At 49.4% G+C, this 21935-nt stretch overlaps 1 protein-coding gene across 1 annotated transcript; it reads left to right on the forward strand.

The window, feature by feature from the left end:
* The first annotated feature begins 556 nt into the window (after positions 1 to 556).
* Positions 557 to 20633, forward strand: RBX1 (ring-box 1). Its single transcript, XM_049771742.1, has 5 exons — positions 557 to 664; positions 3311 to 3389; positions 11233 to 11303; positions 15501 to 15586; positions 20444 to 20633. Exons 1-5 carry the CDS (start codon positions 587 to 589, stop codon positions 20454 to 20456), a joined length of 327 nt encoding a protein of 108 aa, XP_049627699.1. The 5' UTR covers positions 557 to 586; the 3' UTR covers positions 20457 to 20633.
* The last annotated feature ends 1302 nt before the right edge of the window (positions 20634 to 21935 follow it).

Here is a 21935-nt window from a genome sequence, read left to right on the forward strand (position 1 = left end):
GCTGGGGGGAGGGTGTGCAAATTCCTAAAGGAGCACCTATCTTTGGGAGCACCTTTGGGTATGAGCACCCTTCTGTCTCAGTCTCTCCTTAACTGCATTTTCCGAATTGGAATCCAGAACCCCAGCAGGCTCTCCCGGGCCTGGGCCTCGCAGGGTAGGCTTGCACCACGGCCGGGCTCCGCAGGGAGTCTGCAGGAGGTCCCGGGACTCTGCAAGGAGAGGCAAGGCGGGGCGGGGCTGCAGGTCGTACCGCGGCGGAGGAAGCAGCCGCCGCCCCAACCAGGGCTGTGTGGCCGGGGGGCTCCTCGCAGGAGGGCGGCGGCGGCATCCGAGTCCCTCGGAACGACCGGCCCCGCCCGGCCCCGCCCCGCCCCGCCGCCTCCTTCCCCTCCGACACTAAAGGGGCGGGGAAGTAGCGCGGCGCCCGCTCCTTTAAGAGGCGTGGCTTTAAGCCCCGCCCCATTCACCCCTAAGTCCACGCCCCGCGCAAGGGGCGGAGTGCGAGAGGGAGGCGCGGGTGGGCCCGCCCGGCACGCGCCCGTGCGCATGCGCAGTGTCCGCCCGACGGCCCCCGTGTGTTTCCAAAATGGCGGCAGCGATGGATGTGGATACCCCGAGCGGCACCAACAGCGGCGCGGGCAAGAAGCGTTTTGAAGTGAAAAAGGTTGGGTCTCACCCCCCGGGACTTCTTCAGGGAACTTAAGGAGGTTAGGATCCGGTTTGGCAGGCCCGAGGGAAGCCGAGGCGCCGAGGAAAAGGGCTTCCCCTGAAGGCGTTCTTGGGACCAGGGCAGCGCGAAAGGAAGCCGGGGGGCGGGGCTTGAGGGTGATTGGCGTGGCCGCGGGCCAGTGGCGCGCGGTCGTCTTGCCTCCCAGGAGCCAATCACGGGCGAGCTTGTTGGGAGGTGCGCGGTTGCAGCTCGACTGCGGGAGACCAAGCGTCTGAGCTGTCAACTGGGCTGGGGATGAGGATGGGGATGGGTATGGGGGGTGCCCGGGTGGAGGGGAAGGGAAGGGAAAGGAAAGGAAGGGCGCGGTGGGTGGAGGATGGGGCGGTGCGGCGAAAAAGCCGGGAGCCGAGCTCCGATCCTTGCCGCAGTGGAGGGCTTCCAAGGAGCCGGGTTGGTGGTGATCTCCGAAAGAGCTGAAGGCCCCCCAACCCGGTCCTCGCCTACTCGAGCCCTAACTCCATTAGCCCCTGCTCCAGCCCCGAACCCAGTTTGTACAGCGAGTTGTGCAACAATTTGGGGCCTTCTGGGCCCGCTGGCTGGTGACCTCTTCTTGCTCCCATGGTTGTTGTAACCAGGAAACCACCACCTCCCATCCACCTCCAAATTTACAAGGGTCTGCAAGGGATGGGGGGGAGCATGATGGAATTTTCTTTAGGAAAAATAAAGAGTCCAGACCTCAGGCCCTTGGAGGGAGGATGGGATGGGGTCCAAGTTGCAAAGTATCGGGGTCCAAAGTGGAAGCGAAAGAAAGGAACGTGACTTCTTGCCTCATGGGCCTTATTTATTTATAAAGTGTGGCCTGCCTGCCTGCCGGCAGTGTTAGGGAAAATGTCAGTTCCCACCGAAGAGCGAAATGAACCTGCTCAAAAACTATGCATTCTGAGATGGGAGACGATGTTATGCCTGAAACAAATGGCTCAGTATAGACAGTCCCTCTCCCTCTCCCTCTCCACCATTCCTGGTGCCTTTGGGCGTGCATTGTGGAGCAGCCATGTTGAAGAAGAACCGAGTTGGGGTGAGGGGTGGGTTGGTTTGTTCCCCATCCAAGTTGATGCTAGAGGCATGTGAAAAGTGCTTAAGAAGCTCCAAGCTCTGAAACTAAGGCTTGTGAGTTCAAATAAGTGGATGGAAAAATAATAAAAAGGGTTTGGCATATTTCTAATCAGAGAAGGTTGACTTTTTTTCTTTTTCTTATTTTTTTTAATTAATGCAAGGTAGTTTTATTGAACAAAACTTGCTTAGAAAGATGTGAGAAGGGGACCAGAGAGCTAGCACAGAGGTGGTTCGAATCCCGGAATCCCAAAAGTTCCCCCCAAGCCTGCCAGGAGCGATTTCTGAGCTTAGAGCCAGGAGTAACACCCCTCCTCCCCAAAAAAAAAAAGAAAAAGAAAGATGTGAGAGGAAAGAGGAACTACCTGTAAAAGGACCTGGCTTCTCCAGAGTGGAAGTAAACAAGCTTAGATCCAAGTTAATAGTTAGTACAGGGGCCGGGCGGTGGCGCTAAAGGTAAGGTGCCTGCCTTGCCTGCGCTTGCCTTGGACGGACCGCGGTTCGATCCCCCGGTGTCCCATATGGTCCCCCAAGCCAGGAGCAACTTCTGAGCACATAGCCAGGAGTAACCTCTGAGTGTTATCGGGTGTGGCCCAAAAACCAAAAAAAAAAAAAAAATAGTTAGTACAGCAGACCAGCAGGTTGACAGACTACCTCTCCAGTTTTAGATACTCAGATCACTATGATCTTAACTATATAAGATTGAATTTATGGGGGCCGGAGAGATAGCACAGCGGTAAGGCGGTTGCCTTACATGCGGAAGGTCGCTGGTTCAAATCCCGGCATCCCATATGGTCCCCCGAGCCTGCCGGGGGTGATTTCTGAGCGTAGAGCCAGGAATAACCCCTGAGCATTGCTGGGTGTGACCCAAAAAAACCAAAAAAAAAAAAAAAAAGATTGAATTTATGAAAGTGGAGCATTACCAGTATACATGATGGTAGGAACAAAAAACAAACAAACCAAACAATTGCAGAGTTTCGTAAGTAATGTCGTAAGATTGAAGGAGGCATCTTGTTCCGTGTATGGACACTAGGTAATTTGTTGTCCAGCTTATCCCACGATTATCCGTATTAGGATCCGCTCATCATCTGAGTTCATCCTGTTCCAGCTTTTAGCTTCCCTCTCCTGCCTCCTGGGCTGCTGTGAAGAGTAGTTATTAATGCGGATTTTGTGCTCTTCAGCAATTGTCAGGGGAGCCTGTGCAGCAATTCGAGTTTGTTTTTATTAAACCTAAAACAGGCACTTAGAAATTATCCCCACACTGCTTCCATTGATTGGGCTGGCTAAATTAAGTATAGAAAAGAAATAAAATTGAACTACAACTCGCTAAAATTTGGAGGTTCGGTACTCAACCCTTGGAGAAGGGAAGCTGACAGTTCCCCTCAGATGAGGTAAGTAAGAGGAACGTCATAGTCCAAACCTCTCGTTGGTGGTCCTTGTGGCCTGAGAAATAACTGCAGTTCCAGTGTGATTGTGGGCCATCGGCCGATATGTCACAGGAGAATGCATTGCCCCCCTCTTTCTTTGCAGTGGAATGCAGTAGCCCTCTGGGCCTGGGATATTGTGGTCGATAACTGTGCCATCTGCAGGAACCACATTATGGATCTTTGTAAGTAATTGGAGGAGGCTGGGGAAGTCTGAGAAGGGTGCAGGGATTGTGGCTATCCTGATGTGACCAGTTGTCTCCCCAGAAGATAGAGGATTTGGGGGCTTCTGCCTCCAGTCTGTGATAGTTATCTTTGAATTATGCATGTCTTTTACTGTCGTGGAGTCCATCCATTTCGGAATTAATCTGCTCAAGGCAACTAGAGCGAAGCCACATTTAGAATGAATTGTGGACACAGAAGCACTGTTGATCCTTCGCCTGTGTTTCTCTTCTCTGTGCTCAGAAGGAAATAAAACAGCTAAGCTACTTATTAATCTACACTGCTAGATTTTACTGGACAAGATTTATAAAGAAAAACTTAGGAGCCAGAGCCATAGTACAGTAAATAGTATGTTTTTGCCTTGCATGAGGCCAAACTAAGTTCAATCCCTGACATCGACATCCCATATGGTTCCCCGTGCACGAGGAGTGATGTCTGAGTATACAGCCAGGAGTACCATACTGCCAGTGCGGTCCAAAAAGCTTAAAAAGAAAATAACAAGTCCTGGCTTTAGCTCAGCGGTTACTTCACAAACACAAAGCTTTGCTTTGGAACCAATCACCTCTGGTGATTCGAGTCCCTCGGGTGCGTTCCAGTCCTTAAAAAAAAGAAAAGAACAAGAAAAGCCTGAAGAATACAGATTTCAGAGCTAAGGAACATCAAAATGGGCACTTAATGCCTGCATGCGTGCCTCCGGCAAGATGCCCACTCGGGTTCTATCCCAATACCACATAGTTCCCCCAGCACTACCAACAATGATCGCTGAACACAGCTGGTGAAACCCTGAGCATCATCGAGTGTGGCCCCCCACCCCCCAAAAAAAATAGTGAACTGCAATGGACTTTTTATTTAGTAGTGGAGTGTGTGCTCTGCACACAGAAAGTCCAGGTTCAGCCCCTGCACCACCAGGGAGACCCATTGCCAAAGCTCAGGACCAAAAGTAGCCCCAGAATACCACCAGGTGTCTCCCCGACCTTCTTAATGTTTTCTGTTTAATTTCCCAATTATTCTATTTAGTAGTCAAAGTTGATAGGTTTCATTATAGATGTCACCAGGTACAGCTGTTAACTTTTCGTCCTGTCCTAAATTGTTATGTTTGTTTGCTTGTTTTTGGGCTACACTCGGTGATGCTCAAGGGTTACTCCTGGCTATGTGCTCAGAAATCGCTCCTGGCTCGGGGAACCATATGGGACGCCAGGGGATCAAACCCAGGTCCGACCTGGGTCAGCCGCGTGTAAAGCAAACACTGTGCTAGCTGAGCTAGCACGGTCCCAAATTGTTACATTATTGAGATCAGAAGTGGCAGAGAGGGGCCTGAGTAATAATACTACAATGATAGTATACCAGGTAGGGGGCATTTGCCTGCACACGGCCAGTCTGCGTTTAATCCTGGCACTATATATAGGTCCCCTCAGCCCACCAGGACTGATCCCTAAAAAATTACTAACTTCCTGGAATTAAAATTATGGGCAACAGAAGACTGGAAAGGTAGTACAATATGTCTGGCCTTCCATTCTGCTGACCCAGGTTTGATTCCCCAGCATCCCATATAGTGCCCCAGACAGTCAGAAGTAAGCCATGAGCACCAGCAGGTATAGCAGAAACAAAGGTAAAAACAATTATAGGTGCTCATTGAGGAAGACGGTTCCTAGGGCATCCATCCTAGGAGATCTCAACCAACTTCTTGGCAGGTCTGAGGATACAGTGCTGTGAAGGCCCTGTGATGCCGGACATTAAGGAGGACATTCTGTCAGTCCTTAGGACTGCACTCGGTGATGCTTGGGGACCTATATATAGTGTTAGGGATTTGAACTGGGTTAGCTGCATGAGAGGCAAACACCCTTCCCCCTATACTATCTCCCCAGCTCCTTGATCACAATTTTAAACTGAGTGTTTTTGATAGGGAAGGTGGCAAAGTAAGCTTTGCCCAGAACTTACTCCTAGCTCTGTGCTCAGGGATCACTCCTGGTGTGGCTTGGAGAACTATATGGCGGTGCCCAGATGAAGCACAATCCTCGTGCCCCAATTCCTGGAGATTGGGGAGCTTAGGTCTGGAAGTAAATGCCAACACTGGAAATAATGCACACAGATTGAAGGAAATAAAACAGGTTCAGAAAAATTCCACCACAAGCCTTCTTGCTCACTAGCAAGAAATATCAACAGGCAGAAGACGAGCTATGAAAACTGAAAACAAAACCAGCTTCTCCAAAGTCTTTATTGGGAAAAGAAAGACCACCCCCAAGGGTGGAGAACAGGTAGTGTAAAGGACCAGACCAGAGGTACTTCCAGTCCATGAGTGACAAGCACCAGTAAAAAATTATCCTGAATAGAATGAAAACCGAAAACTCTAACACCCAGGATTGAACATCAGACTGGGTCAGCCACTTGGAGGCTAGCATCTACTCCCCTGTACTACCTCTCTGACCTTAAGGGATTTGGGGTGGGGGAGAGTTAGGCCACACTGGCAGTACTTGGGTTACTCCTGGCTCTACATTTAGAATCACTCCCAGAGCACCATATGGGATGTTGGGGATAAAACCTGGACCAGCCATGAGCAAGGCAAGAGCCTATCCATGTACTATAACTCCAACCCTCAGTAATTTCTAGTTCTATGTTGCAAGAAATTGCATGTTTTTCTTTTCTTTTTTTTTTTTTTTTTTGGGGGGGGTTGTTTTCATTTAGTTTTTTAGGCCATACCCAGTGTGGTGATCAGGGGTTACTCCTGGCTTTGCACTCAGAAATTACTCCTGGCAGGCTCAGGGCATATATGGGATGCCAGAAATCAAACCCCATCAGCTGCCCACAAGACAAACACCCTATCCCACTGTGGTATCTCTCAGACCCCCAAATGATTTTCTTCTCTCTTAAGAGCTAAGCAAGTGTCAGGACCCCTGTATTATCTCTTTGTCCTATCTCCCTTTCTCCCTTAGTGTCTTTCTACATAGAGAATTCTTTTTTTTTTTTTTTTTTTTTTTGGTTTTTGGCTCACTCCTGGCAGTGCTCAGGGGTTACTCCTGGCTCCACACTCAGAAATCGCTCCTGGCAGGCACAGGGGACCTTATGGGATGCCGGGATTTGAACCAATGACCTTATCCATGAAAGGCAAAGGCCTTACCTCCATGCTATCTCTCCAGCCCGAGAATTCTTATGTTAAATATTTGCTCAATTAGGGCCCGAGGTATTTGCCTTGCTAGTAACCGATCCAGGATCCAGGACCTAAGGTGGTTGGTTTGAATCCCGGTGTCCCATATGGTCCCCCGTGCCTGCCAGGAACTATTTCTGAGCAGATAGCCAGGAGTAACCCCTGAGCACCGCCGGGTGTGGCCCCAGAACAAAACAAAAAAAATGTGCTCAATTAATAAAAATACAAAATAGGGAATAGCAAGTTATAAATTGAAAAGCACAAATCAAATATCTGGTTACTGCCTTTTTTATTCCTGGTTTCATTGACTTCTGAACCTCTTTTCCTTTTTACATTACAGTCAAAGCAAATGAGAAACTTACAGCATGATTAATATTGATAAAAAGGAACCTATCAGAGAAACACATGTGTGGTTTAAAATGTGTGCAGGCAGGTCTTTGATTACATGCTCACCAATGTCTTTACTGTGCATTTCACTAGACTTTGTGCCCAGAGAAAATTTTACTTTCTTGGGGCTTTCGCCTATAAATAATGTTTTTTATAATAAAATCATTGGATTTTAGGGGTAAGATTTGGACCCCAGAATTAATAACAGCAACAAAAAGAGAACATTCTTATTACAGATACAGTTGGGCTTGTCTCTCTTTGAAAAATAATTAGGAGGGGCCGAGAGATAGCATGGAGGTAAGGCATTTGCCTCCCATGTAGAAGGTCAGTGGTTCGAATCCCGGTGTCCCATATGGTTGCCTGAGCCTGCCAGTAGCGATTTCTGAGTGTAGAGCCAGGATTAACCTCTGAGCACTGCTGGGTGTGACCCAAAAACCAAAAAAAAAGGAAAAGAAAAATAAGGGGCCCAGAGAGATAGCACAGTGGCATTTGCCTTGCAAGCAGCCGATCCAGGATCAAAGGTGGTTGGTTCGAATCCCAGTGTCCCATATGGTCCCCCGTGCCTGCCAGGAGCTATTTCTGAGCAGACAGCCAGGAAACCCTGAGCACCGCCGGGTGTGGCCCAAAAACCAAAAAAAAAAAAAGAAAAAGATAAAGAAATAGATCATGATTTTGGGGCTGCAGAAATAGTAGAGCAGATAGGGTGCTTGTTTTGTATGCAGCCAACTCAGATTCAATCCCTGGTACTCCATATAATCCCCCAAAATGCCAAGAATGATCCCTGAACACAGAACGAGGAGTAATTCCTGAGCACTCTTAGGTATGACCCAAAAACAAAAAAAAAGAAAGAGGGGCCGGGCGGTGGCGCTGGAGGTAAGGTGCCTGCGCTAGCCTAGGACGGACCACGGTTCGATCCCCCGGCGTCCCATATGGTCCCCCAAGAAGCCAGGAGCAACTTCTGAGCGCATAGCCAGGAGTAACCCCTGAGCATCACAGGGTGTGGCCCAAAAACCAAAAAAAAAAAAAGAAAGAAAGAAAATCAAATGAATCATGATTTTTGTAGAGACTAACGATGAAAATAAGAAACTTGAGAGATGGGGCCGGGAAGGTGGCGCTAGAGGTAAGGTGTCTGCCTTGCAAGCGCTAGCGCTAGCGTAGGATGGTTCGATCCCCCAGCATCCCATATGGTCCCCCCAAGCCAGGGGCAATTTCTGAGCGCATAGCCAGGAGTAACCCCTGAGCGTCAAATGGGTGTGGCCCAAAAACCAAAAAGAAAAAAAGAAACTTGAGAGGGCTGGGGCCTAGAGAGGTGGCGCTAGAGGTAAGGTGTCTGCCTTGCAAGTATTAGTTAGCCAAGGAAGGACCTCGTTTCGATCCCCCAGCGTCCCATATGGTCCCCCCAAGCCAGGGGCAATTTCTGAGCGCTTAGCCAGGAGTAACCCCTGAGCATCAAATGGATGTGGTTCCAAAAACCAAAAAAAAAAGAAACCTGAGGGACTGGACCCATAGGACAGTGGGTAGGTCACTTGTCTTGCACACAGCTGAACCAAATTCAGTCCCCAGCACCCCTGAGAATTTCCAAATGTGCTCAAAAATTTAAAAAAGAAGGGGCCATGGGGCCGGAGTGATAGCATGGAGGTAGGGCATTTGCCTTGCGTGTAGAACAATGGTGGTTCAAAACCCTGCATCCCATATGGTCCCCTGAGCTTGCCAGAAGCAATTTCTGAGCATAGAGTACTGCCGGGTGTGACCCAAAAATAAAAAGGGGCCAAAGCGGTGGTGCAAGCGATAGTGTGTCTACCTTGCAGGTACTAACCTAGGACAGACCTCGGTTCAATCCCCCGGCATCCCATATGGTCCCCTAAGCCAGGAGAGATTTCTGTGTGCATAGCCAGGAGTAACCCCTGAGCATCACCGGGTGTGGCCCGAAACCAAAAAAAAATTTTTTTTTAAAGAAGAAACTTGGTTTAGCATTTGATTCTTACCTGGTGTCAGTGATGGCTCCATTCCTAGCTGCAGACCAGCGTTTATTGCTGTGCCAGGTCAGGGACTCCATCACGGGAATTGGCTCGATTGGCCTTTTTTGCAGGCTGGGGCCTCTGGACCTGTTCCTGGCTCTGCTTGGGAGTGACCCTGCCTGTTGGTGCTCTGGTGACCATAGGCACTACTGGAGATCTCTGAGGTGGGGCTGGCAGGGTGCAAGGCAAGAGCTCCATCTGCATGGTCTCTCCCAGTCCTCTCTCTAGCACTCGCTCTCCAGCTGTGCAGGGCTCAATTACAACTTTGTGTTCAGTTTGCTTTGTCCTGTTTCTTGGTAGTTTTTGTTTGTTTTTTTGGAGTTTTTTTTTTTTTTTTTTTTTTTGGTGCTTTTTTGTTTTGTATTTGGGCTACAATTGGAGGTGCCCAGGAGCTGCTCCTGACTTTGTTACTCTGGTTAATCTTGGCATTGCTCAGAGGACTTCAGAACTCGGGTTAAACTCAGGGCCTCCTTGATGTGCATGCTCTAGCCCTTTGACCTACACCTTAACCTTCTTCAATATTTTATTTGTAGTTTGTATGTGTAAGTGTATGTGTGTGCTTTGGGGAGCCTATACCTGTGATGGTCAAAACTTCCAGCAATGCCGAATACCACATAGGGTGCTGGGGCTCAAGCCATGATTGGTGGTGTGCAAGGCAAGCACCTGCATATTGTTCTACCTCTCTGATCCTATCTTCTGGATTGTTTTTTTGAGGGTAAGACAAACCCATCAGTGATTAGGGATTACCCCTGGCCATGCCCGGGGGACCATATGTGATGCCAGGGGATTGAACCTGGGTCAGCCCTGTGCAAGGCAAGTTTTGGGGGCCAGAGAGTGAGGTTAGAAGTTAAGGTACTGGGGAAAAAAAAAAAGGTTAAGGTTCTGGACTATCTATAGTAAACCCTGCTCAGTACCATCCGAACCAGGATGAGTTGCTGAGCATCACCAGGTACTCAGACTCTTTCCCCTCCTCACATACATGCAAAAAAAAAAAAATTAGTTTTTGCTAATTTGAGCTATACCTCAATAGGCTCAGCCTTTATGTACAAGGGATCAGAGTTAACCAGCTCTGTATGGTCACCCAAGCACAACCAGGAATGACCCCTGAGCAGTGTTGACAGTGGCAGAAAAAGGGAACTTGCTAAATGTGGGGCCAGAGAAACATGCATGCTTTGCAAATTAGTGCCCAGGTTAAATCCATGGCAGGGTATGGTTCCCCAGATCCTGGGAGCAATCCCCAAGGTCAGAGCCAGGAGTAGCCCCTGTGGCCCTAAAAAAAAAAAAAAAAAGTTTCTAAACTTGAGCCAAGGAAATTGCCCTAAGAACTAGAGTGCTAGAGTGCTCATGGTCTCAGAAGTCCCAGGTTTGATTCCCTGCAGTGCAAAAATAACCTTTGGAGGGCCTAAGCCATAGTACAGCAGGGAGAGTGTTTGTCCTGCACACAACTAACATGGATTTGATACTGGCATTCCATATGGTCCCCCAAACCTGCCAGGAATAATTCCTGAGAATGTAGAGCCAGGACTAAACTGAGTATCAATTGGCATGCCCCCCCCCCCAAAAAATCTATTTGCTGAATTTTTTTTTTTTTTTTTTTTGTGGTTTTTGGGTCACACCCGGCAGTGCTCAGGGGTTATTCCTGGCTCCAGGCTCAGAAATTGCTCCTGGCAGGCACGGGGGACCATATGGGGCGCCGGGATTTGAACCGATGACCTCCTGCATGAAAGGCAAACGCCTTACCTCCATGCTATCTCTCCGGCCCCTATTTGCTGAATTTAAAGGAGCCCTTTCATTTGCACAGATCAGGGAACATCGATTTCAGGGCGACTTTCCTTGCCTTACTGGTGTGTAGAGGCTGGAAATGCTGCAGTTTAGTCAGTTCACTGCCGGCTCCAGTCTGCACCTTCCCCGACTATATTAAAAACAACCGTGGCTGGGGCTGGAGAGATAGCACAGCAGTGTTTGCCTTGCTAACAGCCGATCCAGGACCTAAGGTGGATGGTTCGAATCCCTCCCCCGTGCCTGTCAGGAGCTATTTCAGCTATTTCTGAGCAGATAGCCAGGAGTAATCCCTGAGCACCTTCGGGTGTGGCCCAAAAACCAAAAAAAAAAAAAAAAAAAAAAAAAACAGAAACAACCATGGCTAATTGACCACTTGAGGATTGCACACACACCCCTCCTTCCCAGTGCTGTCATTGTGATGGTACAGGTACTGTGGTACTCCTGGCTCCTGTCACCTCGTTGCTCTTGTTTCCACAGGCATAGAGTGTCAAGCGAACCAAGCATCCGCGACTTCTGAAGAGTGCACAGTGGCGTGGGGCGTCTGTAACGTAAGGATCCCCCTTCCCAGTCAGCGTGGCCTGAAGACAAGTCCCCACCCTTTCTGTGCAAACCCCTGAGCCCCTTTCTCCCCATAAACAGATTTTGTTGTTGTTTTTTTGGTTTGGGGGCCACACCCATTAATGCTCGGGTTACTTTTGGCTCTGTGCTCAGAAATCGCTCCTGGCTTGGGGGACCATATGGGATGCCCAGGATCGAACTGTGATCTCTCCTAGATCAACCACTTGCAAGGCAAGCACCCTACTGCTGCGCCACCACTCCAGCCCTATAGTAACAAATTTGAAGTCTCAGTGGTGGTTGCCTGTTACAGGTGAACGTGGACAACCCTCTCAAGGCACTCTTTTGTCTCTAAAAGAGAGAATTAAGGAGGGGATTATCTTTGGGAGATGCATTTAAAGCTTATGAACTCAGGGCCAGAGCAATAGTATAGCAAGGAGTGTGCTTGCCCAGCTCCCATATTACTCCCCTATCCCCCGAAAAATGTAAGGAATTTTTTGTTCTTGTTTTGGTGCCACACCCAACTGAGCTCAGGGATTACTCCTGGCTCTATGCTCAGAAATCGCTCCTGGCAGGTGCATGGGGTCATAATGTGATGCTGGGAATTAAACCCAGGTCTGGCGCATGCAAGGCCAACGCCCTACCTTTGTGCTATTTCTCCAGCCCCAAAAGTAAGGAATTTAAGCACTAAAGAGATAGAATAGCAGGTTAAGGCACATACCTTGCATGTGTCCAACCCAAGTTCGATCCCTGGCATCCCATAGCGTCCCCCCCCCAAGCACTTGACAGGAGCGATACTAAACATCACTGGGTGTGGCCCAAGAAACAAAAAAACATTTATAATGGAGCTGGAGATATAGCATGGAGGCAGGGCATTTGCCTTGCATGCAGAAGGACAGTGGTTCGAATCCCGGCATTCCATATGGTCCCCCAAACCTGCCTGCCTGGAGCAATTTCTGAGCATAGGACCAGGAGGATGCCCTGAGCCCTGCTGGGTGTGATCCAACAACCAAAGGAAAAAAAAAAAGTTTATGATATCATTGTAAGAGTAGCTTTTGTTGGGGGAAAATCCTTACATGTCTTTTGCTTGGGGTCACATCCAGCAGTGCCCAGGGATCACTCCTAGTGAAGGTCAGGGTACCAGTGGGGTACTAGAAATTAAATCTAGGTCAACTGGTAGCATGGCAAGTACCCTGCCCTTTACTTTGGCTCCAGCTCAGTCTTCTTCTCCAGTTTTGGTTTGGTTTCATTTTGAGGTTATCCTTGGTGCTGCTGAGGATTGAACCCAGGGCCCTTGCATGTAAACCATGTGCTCTGGTAGTCTTTGTTTTTTTGTAATGGGGCCATTCCTGGTGGTGGTCAGGGGACTGTGTGATATCTGGGACTCCTGCGTGTACATGCTTTAGCCTCACTGGCTACCTTTACCTTTTTTTTTTGTTTTTGTTTTTGGGTCACACCCGGCTGCTCTCGGGGTTACTCCTGGCTCAGTGCTCAGAAGTCACTCCTGGTAGGCTCGGGAGACCATATGGGATGCCGGGGTTCGAACAGGGGTCCGTCCTGTGTTGGCAGCATGCAAGGCAAAGTTTGCCTTACCGCTGTGCTATTGCTCCAGCCCCTCCCTTGACCTTCTTGACAGATTTTTTATCTATAAGAGTAGGTATATTGGGTAGGGGCCAGAGAGAACCTTGTACTTGACTGACCTAGGTAATGATCTTCAACATCTCATATGGTTCCCCGAGCCTGCCAGGAGTAAGCCCTGCGCACCCCTGGGCGTGATGCCAAAAGGTGTCTTGCATTCCCAAGTTTGGTGAAATGAGAGGGAGGATGTCTATTTTTCTTGTGCTGCAAATGTGCCGAGGTAGGTTGGTACTTCAGGTTTTGTTGTTGATTTTTGGATTTTAGGGTTTTTTTTCCCACACTGCACTTTTTAGTTTTCAGGCTGTGGTAGCTTTAAAGGGTGACAAACATCCAATAGGATCTTTCTAGTATGGTATGGTCTTATCCTGAAGCCCTGTTGGCCTGGTAACATGAACAGAACTCCTGACTGCTCCAGACCTCCTCTCCAAGGGCTTCGAGGGTCCACAGCTCTAGGCCCCCCCACCCATCTCTGAACTTCCTTAGTGACATCAGGCAGAGAGTGACTGCCCTTTCCGCTGCTCTCTGAGGGGACTGAGAGAGGCAGAGACATAACTGGGCAGGAATGACATGGCGGTAAGAAGCACTTAGAGCCTAACGCTGCTGCATAGAAGGAGCAGAAGTATCAGTGAATGCCAGGAAGTACGGCTGTGGGGCATGGCCAGTGAAGAGACAGTGTATCCTCCGGAGGCCTCTTCCCTCCTGCTGCACCTGCAGGGCCTGTCAGGGCCCTTCTTCCCAGCTCCTCACCTTCCTGAGGCATTGTGACTTACTGGTCTGTCAATGAGGGAGTTCATGTACACAGATTCCCACACAGGTCAAAATGCCTGTTTTCCTCCTGAAGTGTCCATGGGGACACCCCCCCCCAAGGGTGTGTTGGCTGAGAGACAATTTTGCTCTCCCTGGTGTTCCTCGAGGTGGAAGGAGGGAAAGCTAAGTTCGTGGCCCAACACCTGGCTCAGTAAGGGACATGAGTTCCAAGGCCATCTTTGGACAGATTCTGGGTTCCAGCCGGACTTTTCCAACCAGTGACCTCCAGAAATCAGGCAAGTCAGGTCACTTGTTTGGGCTTCAGTTTCTTGTCTGTAAAGTGACCATAGGCACCCCACCCACCCACCCAGACAGACTTGGAGGGAACCAGATCAAGTCACAGGTTACCAGTTGTGACCTCTCCTTTTGAGGGGTCTAACCATGCATCATTTGTATCTAATAGGAGGAGAGTTGGGGGATCAGAGGTGGTGTCACTTGCCCTTTTTCATATGTCCCCTAGGGAATTGGGAGGGTTCTGAATGGCCCTAATGTGAGAGAAACTCCTGCTGGGGCTTTGCTTTCAAAAACACGTTCCCTCCTTCCTGAGTCGAAGAAGTGACGAGAACCTTCATCTCAGGAGACGTTGTTCTGTCCAGCCTCCATGTTGTCAGTGCTGCAGATTCTCCCAAGGGCTGAACTCTGCCTCTGTCAGCAGACAGCTCCAGAATCTTCCACATTCATCTGTGCCTTTCAGGAAGACCTGTTGGGGTACAGACCTGTCAGAAAGACCTTCGGGACCCCAGCAGCAGTTTCCATGGTTGTTAGAGCCTCAGCATTTTTCCTCTGTCCCTAGCTCAGTAATAGGAGAGAGTAAATGTCCCTTGGGAAGGAATTGAGATTCACACCGTGAGCTATCAGCTCATCCGGAGCATGGATGACCCACAGCCTGCCTTCCCCGCATCCAAGGTACCCAGCTCTTGGCCCTCCTGCAAGGCATTCTATGCTCCAGCCCTCACTACCTGCCCAAACCAAGACGTGGGTCTTCAGTGCCATGGCGGCTCCCTGTGTGCTGTGTGTCTGTCACGATTTGTCCCTAATTGGGGTACAGGGTTTGGGCCACACCCAGTGGGACTGGGTCTGCTCTGATGGTTCCGAGCCAAACATAGGCATCCCCCATTCAAGCACTGGTCCATTAAGCTCTCTCTGGCTCTGCTCGAATGTGTTTGGTTTGCGATCAGATCCATCGATACTTGTGACTCAGGTTGGCACATTCGAGGCAAGACCCTACCCTCTACTGTCACTTCGGCTTCTCAGTTGTAAGCCCAGGTGCCTCACCTGGGTAAGGTGTGTTGAGAACCTCTAGCTTGCAGAATTGGTGTGTCTGTAAACACGTCTGCAAAGGATCTGGGGCAGAGTCCAGCGGGGTAGGACAGTGGCAGAGGAGAGGCATCAGAGATTTTCATTCTCCAGTGGGGAAGTTTGAATCTTCAGTTTGGGATAATAGTAGTGTCCCCTCAGAAGTTGAAGGGGATCAGGGAGCCCCTTTCATCTCTTCTCAGAGGAAGGAGAGAATCCGATGTTCGGACACGGATCAAGCTTCCCCCAAAATCAATGTGATGCTGCTGCCAACCTGTGTTGAGCTAAGGCTCTCCCTAGCCCAGCTGTGGGGGGCTAAACTTCCCCATTGTTCCTTTGCTCTGTTGCTCTTCTCAGTCCAGATGTTCCCCCTGCTGCCCTGCTCGCATTCTTTGTGTAGACGGCCTCACCTGCCCGGAGTTCCTCTAATCCAGCGTTTTCTCTTCCAGCACGCGTTTCACTTTCACTGCATCTCCCGCTGGCTCAAGACGAGGCAGGTGTGTCCGCTGGACAACAGAGAGTGGGAGTTCCAAAAGTAGGTGTTTCTGCACTTCTCTTCTCAAGGCTCAGGGCACAGGGTCAGAGAAGGAGACAGGACTGTGGCTGCTTGTTCTGGCTTTGCTGTGGCAGGAACTGGAGCCACCTCTCATGTCTCACTGTTTTCTTTTGGGAGCCAATTCTGGCAGTATTCCAGGGGCTCTACGGCGCTGAGTGTTGACTTCAGGTCTTCACACACAGCACATGCACCAGCCAGGCCTTTGCTTTGTTACCTCCCTGGCATTCCTTATCCAATTTAATTACAGAAAAGGGTTCACTATAAAATTCAAGTATTCTAGAGGCCTGAGAGATAGCACAGCTTGCTGATTTAGGATGGATGGTGGTTCAAATCACAGCATCCCAGGCATCCCATATGGTCCCTCGTGCCTGCCTAGGAATAACCCTTAAGTGTCACTGAGTGTGACCCAAAAAACAAAAAATAAAATTCAACTATTCTAAAAGTGATTTTTCAGGCTTAGGGGCCAGAATGATAGCACAGCAGGGAGGGTGTTTGTCTTGCACACAGCCAACCCAGGTTTGTCCCTAGCGACCCATATGTTTTCCCAAGCCTGCCATGAATGATTTCTGAGCATATAACCAGAAGTAATCTCTGACAATGCCAGATGTGGCCGAAAAAAATACATAAATAGGAAAATAAAGTAGTGGATTTTTTTGTTTTATTTATTTATTTTTGGTTTTTGGGCCACACCAGGCGTTGCTCAGGGGTTACTCCTGGCTATCTGCTCAGAAATAGCTCCTGCCAGGCACGGGGGACCACATGGGACGCCAGGATTTGAACCAACCACCTTAGGTCCTGGATCGGCTGCTTGCAAGGCAAACACCGCTGTGCTATCTCTCCAGCTCCAAGAGTTTGTTGTTGTTGTTGTTGTTGTTGTTGTTGTTTTAAGTTTAAAGTGCTTATAAATCCCTCCTTGCTAGAATTATTTTAAAATTATTTTGGTTTAAATTTTGTAAGTGGTATCAAATGTACATTTGTATGAAGGTTATTTATTTGGGGGGGATACACAAAATGTATGTTGATGTGGGATCTTGGGAGCTATGCCCAACTCAGTGCTCGGGCTGGAGGAGTGCCCTGCTGGTGCCATCCATCAGGTCTGGACTGATGCCCCTTTCTTCCTCTTGTTGTTGTTTTTTTTTTGGTTTTTGTTTTTTTGGTTTTTTTTTTTTGTTTGTTTTTTAGTGTTTTGTGTTTGGGCCATACCAGGTGGCACTCGGGTTATTCCTGCCTCTGCACTCAGGAATCACTCCTGGCATGCTTGGGGACCCTATGGGATGCCAGAGACTGCACCCAGGTTGGCCGTGTCCAAAGCAAACACCCTTCCTGCTGCTATTGCTTTCGCCCCAACTAAAGCCCTTTGAACTAACACCTTGGACCTGTATGTTCTTAAAGAACCTGCCATTGGGGCTGGAGAGATAGCACAGTGGTAGAATGTTTACCCCCACGTGACCGACCAAGAATGGACCTGGGGTTCGATTCCCACATCCCATATGCTCCCAGAGCCTGTCAGGAGCGACTTCTGAGTGCAGAGCCAGTAGTGAACCCTGGGTGCTGCCAGGTGTAGCCTCAAAACAAAACCAAACAAACGAAAAGAACCTAGAGTCTCAGTATCAGCTTCAGTCAGCGAAGTGTGGGAGACATAAAGACTGTGGAAGCTTTTGAGGCCTCCCTGGCAGTTTTTCTTTTTTATTCCTTTTTTTGTTTGTTTGTTTTTTGGGTCACATCTGGTGGTGCCCAGGGGTTACTCCTGGCTCTGCACTCAGAAGTTGCCCCTGGCAGACTCAGGAGACATATGGTCTCCCCATATGGGGATGCGGGGAATTGAACCGGGGTTCGTTCCAGGTTTGCTGCATGCAAAGGAAATGCCCTACCACTGTGCTATCTCTCCAGCCCTATCGCTCTTCCCCCTGCTACCTTGTTTTCAAGCTTGGAAATGCGGCACTACTGGTGTCAGGCCAGCCACTCTCCGAAGGTCTTGAAAGGCTTTTAAAGTTGGCTGCACCCTGGTAGGTGCTAGAGTTTCCATCCTGGCCCTGGATTACTTTGTGTCACCCATGATAGATGCCAGGGCTGAGCCTTACACATGTGGGGAATGCACAGCCCTCGGGCTCACGCTGCGGCTGTCACCAGCCAGTGACTGCCAGACAGAGGGTGTCAATGGTCTGGGGAGACAGATTCATAAGGAACCGGTTAAGAGTCCATGGGGCCGGAGAGTTAGCATGGAGGTAAGGCATTTGCCCTTCATGCAAGAGGTCATCGGTTCGAATCCCGTCGCCCCATATGGTCCCCCCGTGCCTGCCAGGAGCAGTTTCTGAGCCTGGAGCCAGGAATAATCCCTGAGCACTGCCGGGTGTGACCCAAAAACCACAAAAAAAAAAAAATGTTTACAAGAGTCCAGTTTGGGAGTTTATTGTTTTTTTTTGGGTTTTTTTTTTTTTTTTGTGTTTTTTTTTTTTGTGTTTTTTGTGTTTTTTGGGTTACACCCGGCAGTGCTCAGGGGTTACTCCTGGCTCCATGCTCAGAAATTGCTCCTGGCAGGCACGGGGGACCATATGGGACGCTGGGATTCGAACCGATGACCTCTTGCATGAAAGGCAAACGCTTTACCTCCATGCTATCTCTCCAGCCCCGGGAGTTTATTGTTTTATATTTTTTCTTTTGTTTTTGTTTTTGAGTCACACCCAGTGTCGCTCAGGGGTTACTCCTTGCTCTGTGCTCAGAAATCACTCCTGGCTCAAGGGACAATTTGGGATGTCGGGGATCGAACCCTCCTCCATCCTGGGTCACCCACATGCAAGGCAAATGCCCTACCACTATGATACCACTCCAACCCCCTATTTTTCTTTTTTTGTTTTCTTTTGTTGGTTTTTGGGCCATACTCAGTGGCGCTCAGGGTTTTCTCCTGGCTATGCACTCAGAAATCGCTCCTGGTGGGCTCTGAGGACCATATGGGATGCTGGGGATTGAACCTAGGACTGTCCTGGTTTGGCCGTGTGCACACCTTACCACTGTGCTATCTCTCCTGCCATTTATTTATTTGTTTGTTTGTTTGTTTGTTTATTTATTTATTTTTGGTTTGGGAGCCATACCCGGTGATGCTCAGGGGTTACTCCTTGCTATATGGACTCAGAAATCGCTCCTGGCTTGGGGACCATATGGAATGCCAGTGGATCAAACCGCAGTTCGTCCTAGGTTAGCACTGGCAAGGTAGAGACGCCTTATTGCTCGGGCCACTGCTCTGGCCCCGTAATCAGAATAACTTTTGCATATGCTGCAGCCCACTGACAAGAAAGAGCTGGAACCCTGTTGGCCTGGCCGGGAGAACCCAGGTGCTCTGCCACTGACTCACGTCCTTGGCCTTGTGGATTGTCTGCCACTGGCAATGCTGTGGAAGCCACATGGTGCCAAGGATCCTGGGGTTGGCTACGTGCAAAGCAAATTCCATAGTGCTTGTGCTCTCTCCAATACTGCAGGGGGATTTGTTTGTTTTGGGGCCACAGTGGCAGTGCTAAGCACTTACTTCTGGCCATGTGTTCAGGGATCACTCCTGCCAGCACTCAGGAAGACTGTGGGGTGGCAGGGACCAAACCTGGGTCCGCTGTGCAAGGCAAGAACTTCCCTCTGTACTACTAGCTCTCTGGCCCTGCCCTCAGACATGCCTCCAGGATCTAGCAGGTTTATGGGATAATGGAAGTAGTGATCAGAGTCTGATGTTAGGGACATTTGGAAAGTAAAACCCTTTCATCAGAGACTGCCTGCCCCAAAGGAATCAGGACAAAAGATGGAAACACGGGGCTGGAGAGATAGCATGGAGGTAAGGCGTTTGCCTTTCATGCAGGAGGTCATCGGTTCGAATCCCGGAGTCCCATATTGTCCCCTGTGCCTGCCAGGAGCAATTTCTGAACCTGGAGCCAGGAATAACCCCTGAGCACTGCATGGTATGATCCAAAAATCACAAAAAAAAAAAAAAAAAAAAAAAAAAAAAGATGGAAATGCAGTTTGTCTTCGAGAAATCCATCCAAAGCCTGGGGGTAGTTCAGAAACATTTCTGCCTAGCCAGCAGGATGCCCAATTTTGATTTTTTTTTTTGGGGGGGGGGCATACTTGGCAGCACTCAAGGGTTACTCCGGACAGGCTCAGAGGATCGAATCCTGGTCACCAAGATAAATGCCCTCCCCACTACACTATCACTCTAGCCCCAGGTGCCCCAATTTTGAGATCCCTGACACCACCCACTCGCACCAGGTTGTTCCCATCAGCTGTTGTTTGATTGCAACCAAGTGTGCTATCCAGACACTGGGAGTAGGACCCTGGGCCCTATGAGATGCAGTAGCAGTGGCAACGAGGATTATAATTGGGCAGAGCCTTAGATCTGGAAGTTGAAGGTTCTTTGCCCCGTGACTGGGCTCTCTCCTTCTGATTGGTCCACACTTGCTGGCCCTGGAGATGCCGTTGCCCTGTTGGCTGAAGCCCACAGAGCCAGTCACCTCAGGCTCCTCCTGCTGCCCATCCCGTCTAGGAGCTCGATGGGGAGGCGGGTGGACTGGGTGAACCTAGGAGACGCTTCATTTGAGAGGAGGGAATGAGCCAGGGGCGCCCCAGCAGTGGAGACAGGCCGGATGCACATGTGGGGCCTCTTAGTCTTAGGGTGTCTGTAGGTTTTTGATTGTGGGAAGGGGCAGCTGTTTGCGGGATTGGACCCACTCACACCTGGCAGGGCGCATGCTCCCACCCCATCTTTTCAGAGTTCCCACCAAGTCTACTCTTGACGTTTAGGTGTGTCTCAAGTAGAACAGCATCAGGGAATTAATGCGATGGTTTGCTTTTGTCTTTCAGGTATGGCCACTAACTAGAATAAGAATTCTTCTATCAAGCTTGATTGTTTTGTTATTCGTTTAATGACTTGCCCTCATATTAATTATAAACTAGGTAGAACGGTGTCTTTTCCGCTTTGTGTCTTTGGTTTGCCTGTTCCACAGCCATATTGTATTCCGTGTCAAATAAAGTCCAGTTGCATCCCAGAACAGATGCTGTGTGTCGTGTCCATGAGAAGGGGGGCCAGAAAGAAAGGGTCTCCTCTTTCCAGGCTTTGGGGGCAGCTTCTGAGAGGAGCCTGAGCGGCTGGACCTGCGAGCGCCTGCCCGCTCCATGGCCCAGTCACTGCTGGCAGAGCTGGGCGAAGGGAGCTTTGAGAACTAGCCGGCTTTATGTGGGCACAGAAGAGGCTTTGTAAACTGGACGCCGCTGCACAAACGTTCGCTCTCGGCTTAGTTCAAAAAAGTAGCTTGAAAAAAGGCGAATATGTAATCTTGGCTGGCAAAAGAATAATAAATGAAGTCAAGTTGGAAATCAGTGTCACTTCGGGTTGAATTAACAAGAGACTTCAAGCTCCCTCCACAGTACGGCTTTCACAACTAATTATGTCTCGGGTAGGCCGGAGCCATACGACAGTGAGGGGGGAGCTTGCCTTGCATGAGGCTGACCGGGGTTTGATCCCTGGCACCCCACATGGGCCCCTGAACACAAAGCCAAGGGTAAGCCTTGAGTACTGCCTCATGGCACAAAAATAACAAAAGTCTTGGCCATGAAAGGAATGGCCAGTCATGACCCCAACTCACAGACTGGATGGAGCTCGTAGCTGCCAAGTAGCACAGTAGTCCGTCCTAGCTGAGGATGATGCCAGGCCGAAACTTCCAGTAGATTCCTGTAATTTCCTTTCCATAATGTGTGTGTCCAGCTTTCACTTTGAACTTTCCACCGGAGCAATAGTGCTGAGCAAAGCAGTTAGTCAAAACTCACACTTCCAATTAGGAAGGAGAGCTGTAAACTGGGAAACTGCCCCCTTCTCAATTTCTTGTTTTAAAGAACAGGTTAATTTATTGTGTCTTTGTTTTGTTTGGGGGTCACTCCTAGCAATGCTCAGGAAGTTACTCCTGGCTCTAAGCTCAAGGGTCATTCCTGGCGGTGCTCCGGGGACCATATGGGATGCCAGGGATCGAACCTGGGTCAGCCATGTGCAAGGCAAATGCCCTACCCATTGTGCTATCTCCTCACAATGTGGTCCTGAACTTGTTACTTTTTTTTTTTTGGGAGGGGGGTCACACCCGGCAGTGCTCAGGGGTTACTCCTGGCTCTATGCTCAGAAATCACTCCTGGCAGGCACGGGGGGACCATATGGAATGACAGGATTAGAACCACCGTAAACGCCTTACCTCCATGCTATCTCTCCGGCCCCAACTTTTAATAAAAATTATTAACTCATGATGGGATTTTGTCCTTTTATTTTTTTAATTTTGGGGGGGGGGCACACCCGGCGGTACTCAGAGGT

The sequence above is a fragment of the Suncus etruscus genome, chromosome 4 (assembly GCF_024139225.1).
Source record: "Suncus etruscus isolate mSunEtr1 chromosome 4, mSunEtr1.pri.cur, whole genome shotgun sequence".
Taxonomy (NCBI): domain Eukaryota; kingdom Metazoa; phylum Chordata; class Mammalia; order Eulipotyphla; family Soricidae; genus Suncus; species Suncus etruscus.

Excerpts from the sequence above, each read along its gene's own strand:
- RBX1 (XM_049771742.1), top strand. The coding sequence starts at position 587 with ATGGCGGCAGCGATGGATGTGGATACCCCGAGCGGCACCAACAGCGGC. Across the intron at positions 665-3,310 it reads AGCGTTTTGAAGTGAAAAAG|TGGAATGCAGTAGCCCTCTG; the intron begins GTTGGGTCTCAC and ends CTTTCTTTGCAG. Across the intron at positions 3,390-11,232 it reads GAACCACATTATGGATCTTT|GCATAGAGTGTCAAGCGAAC; the intron begins GTAAGTAATTGG and ends TTGTTTCCACAG.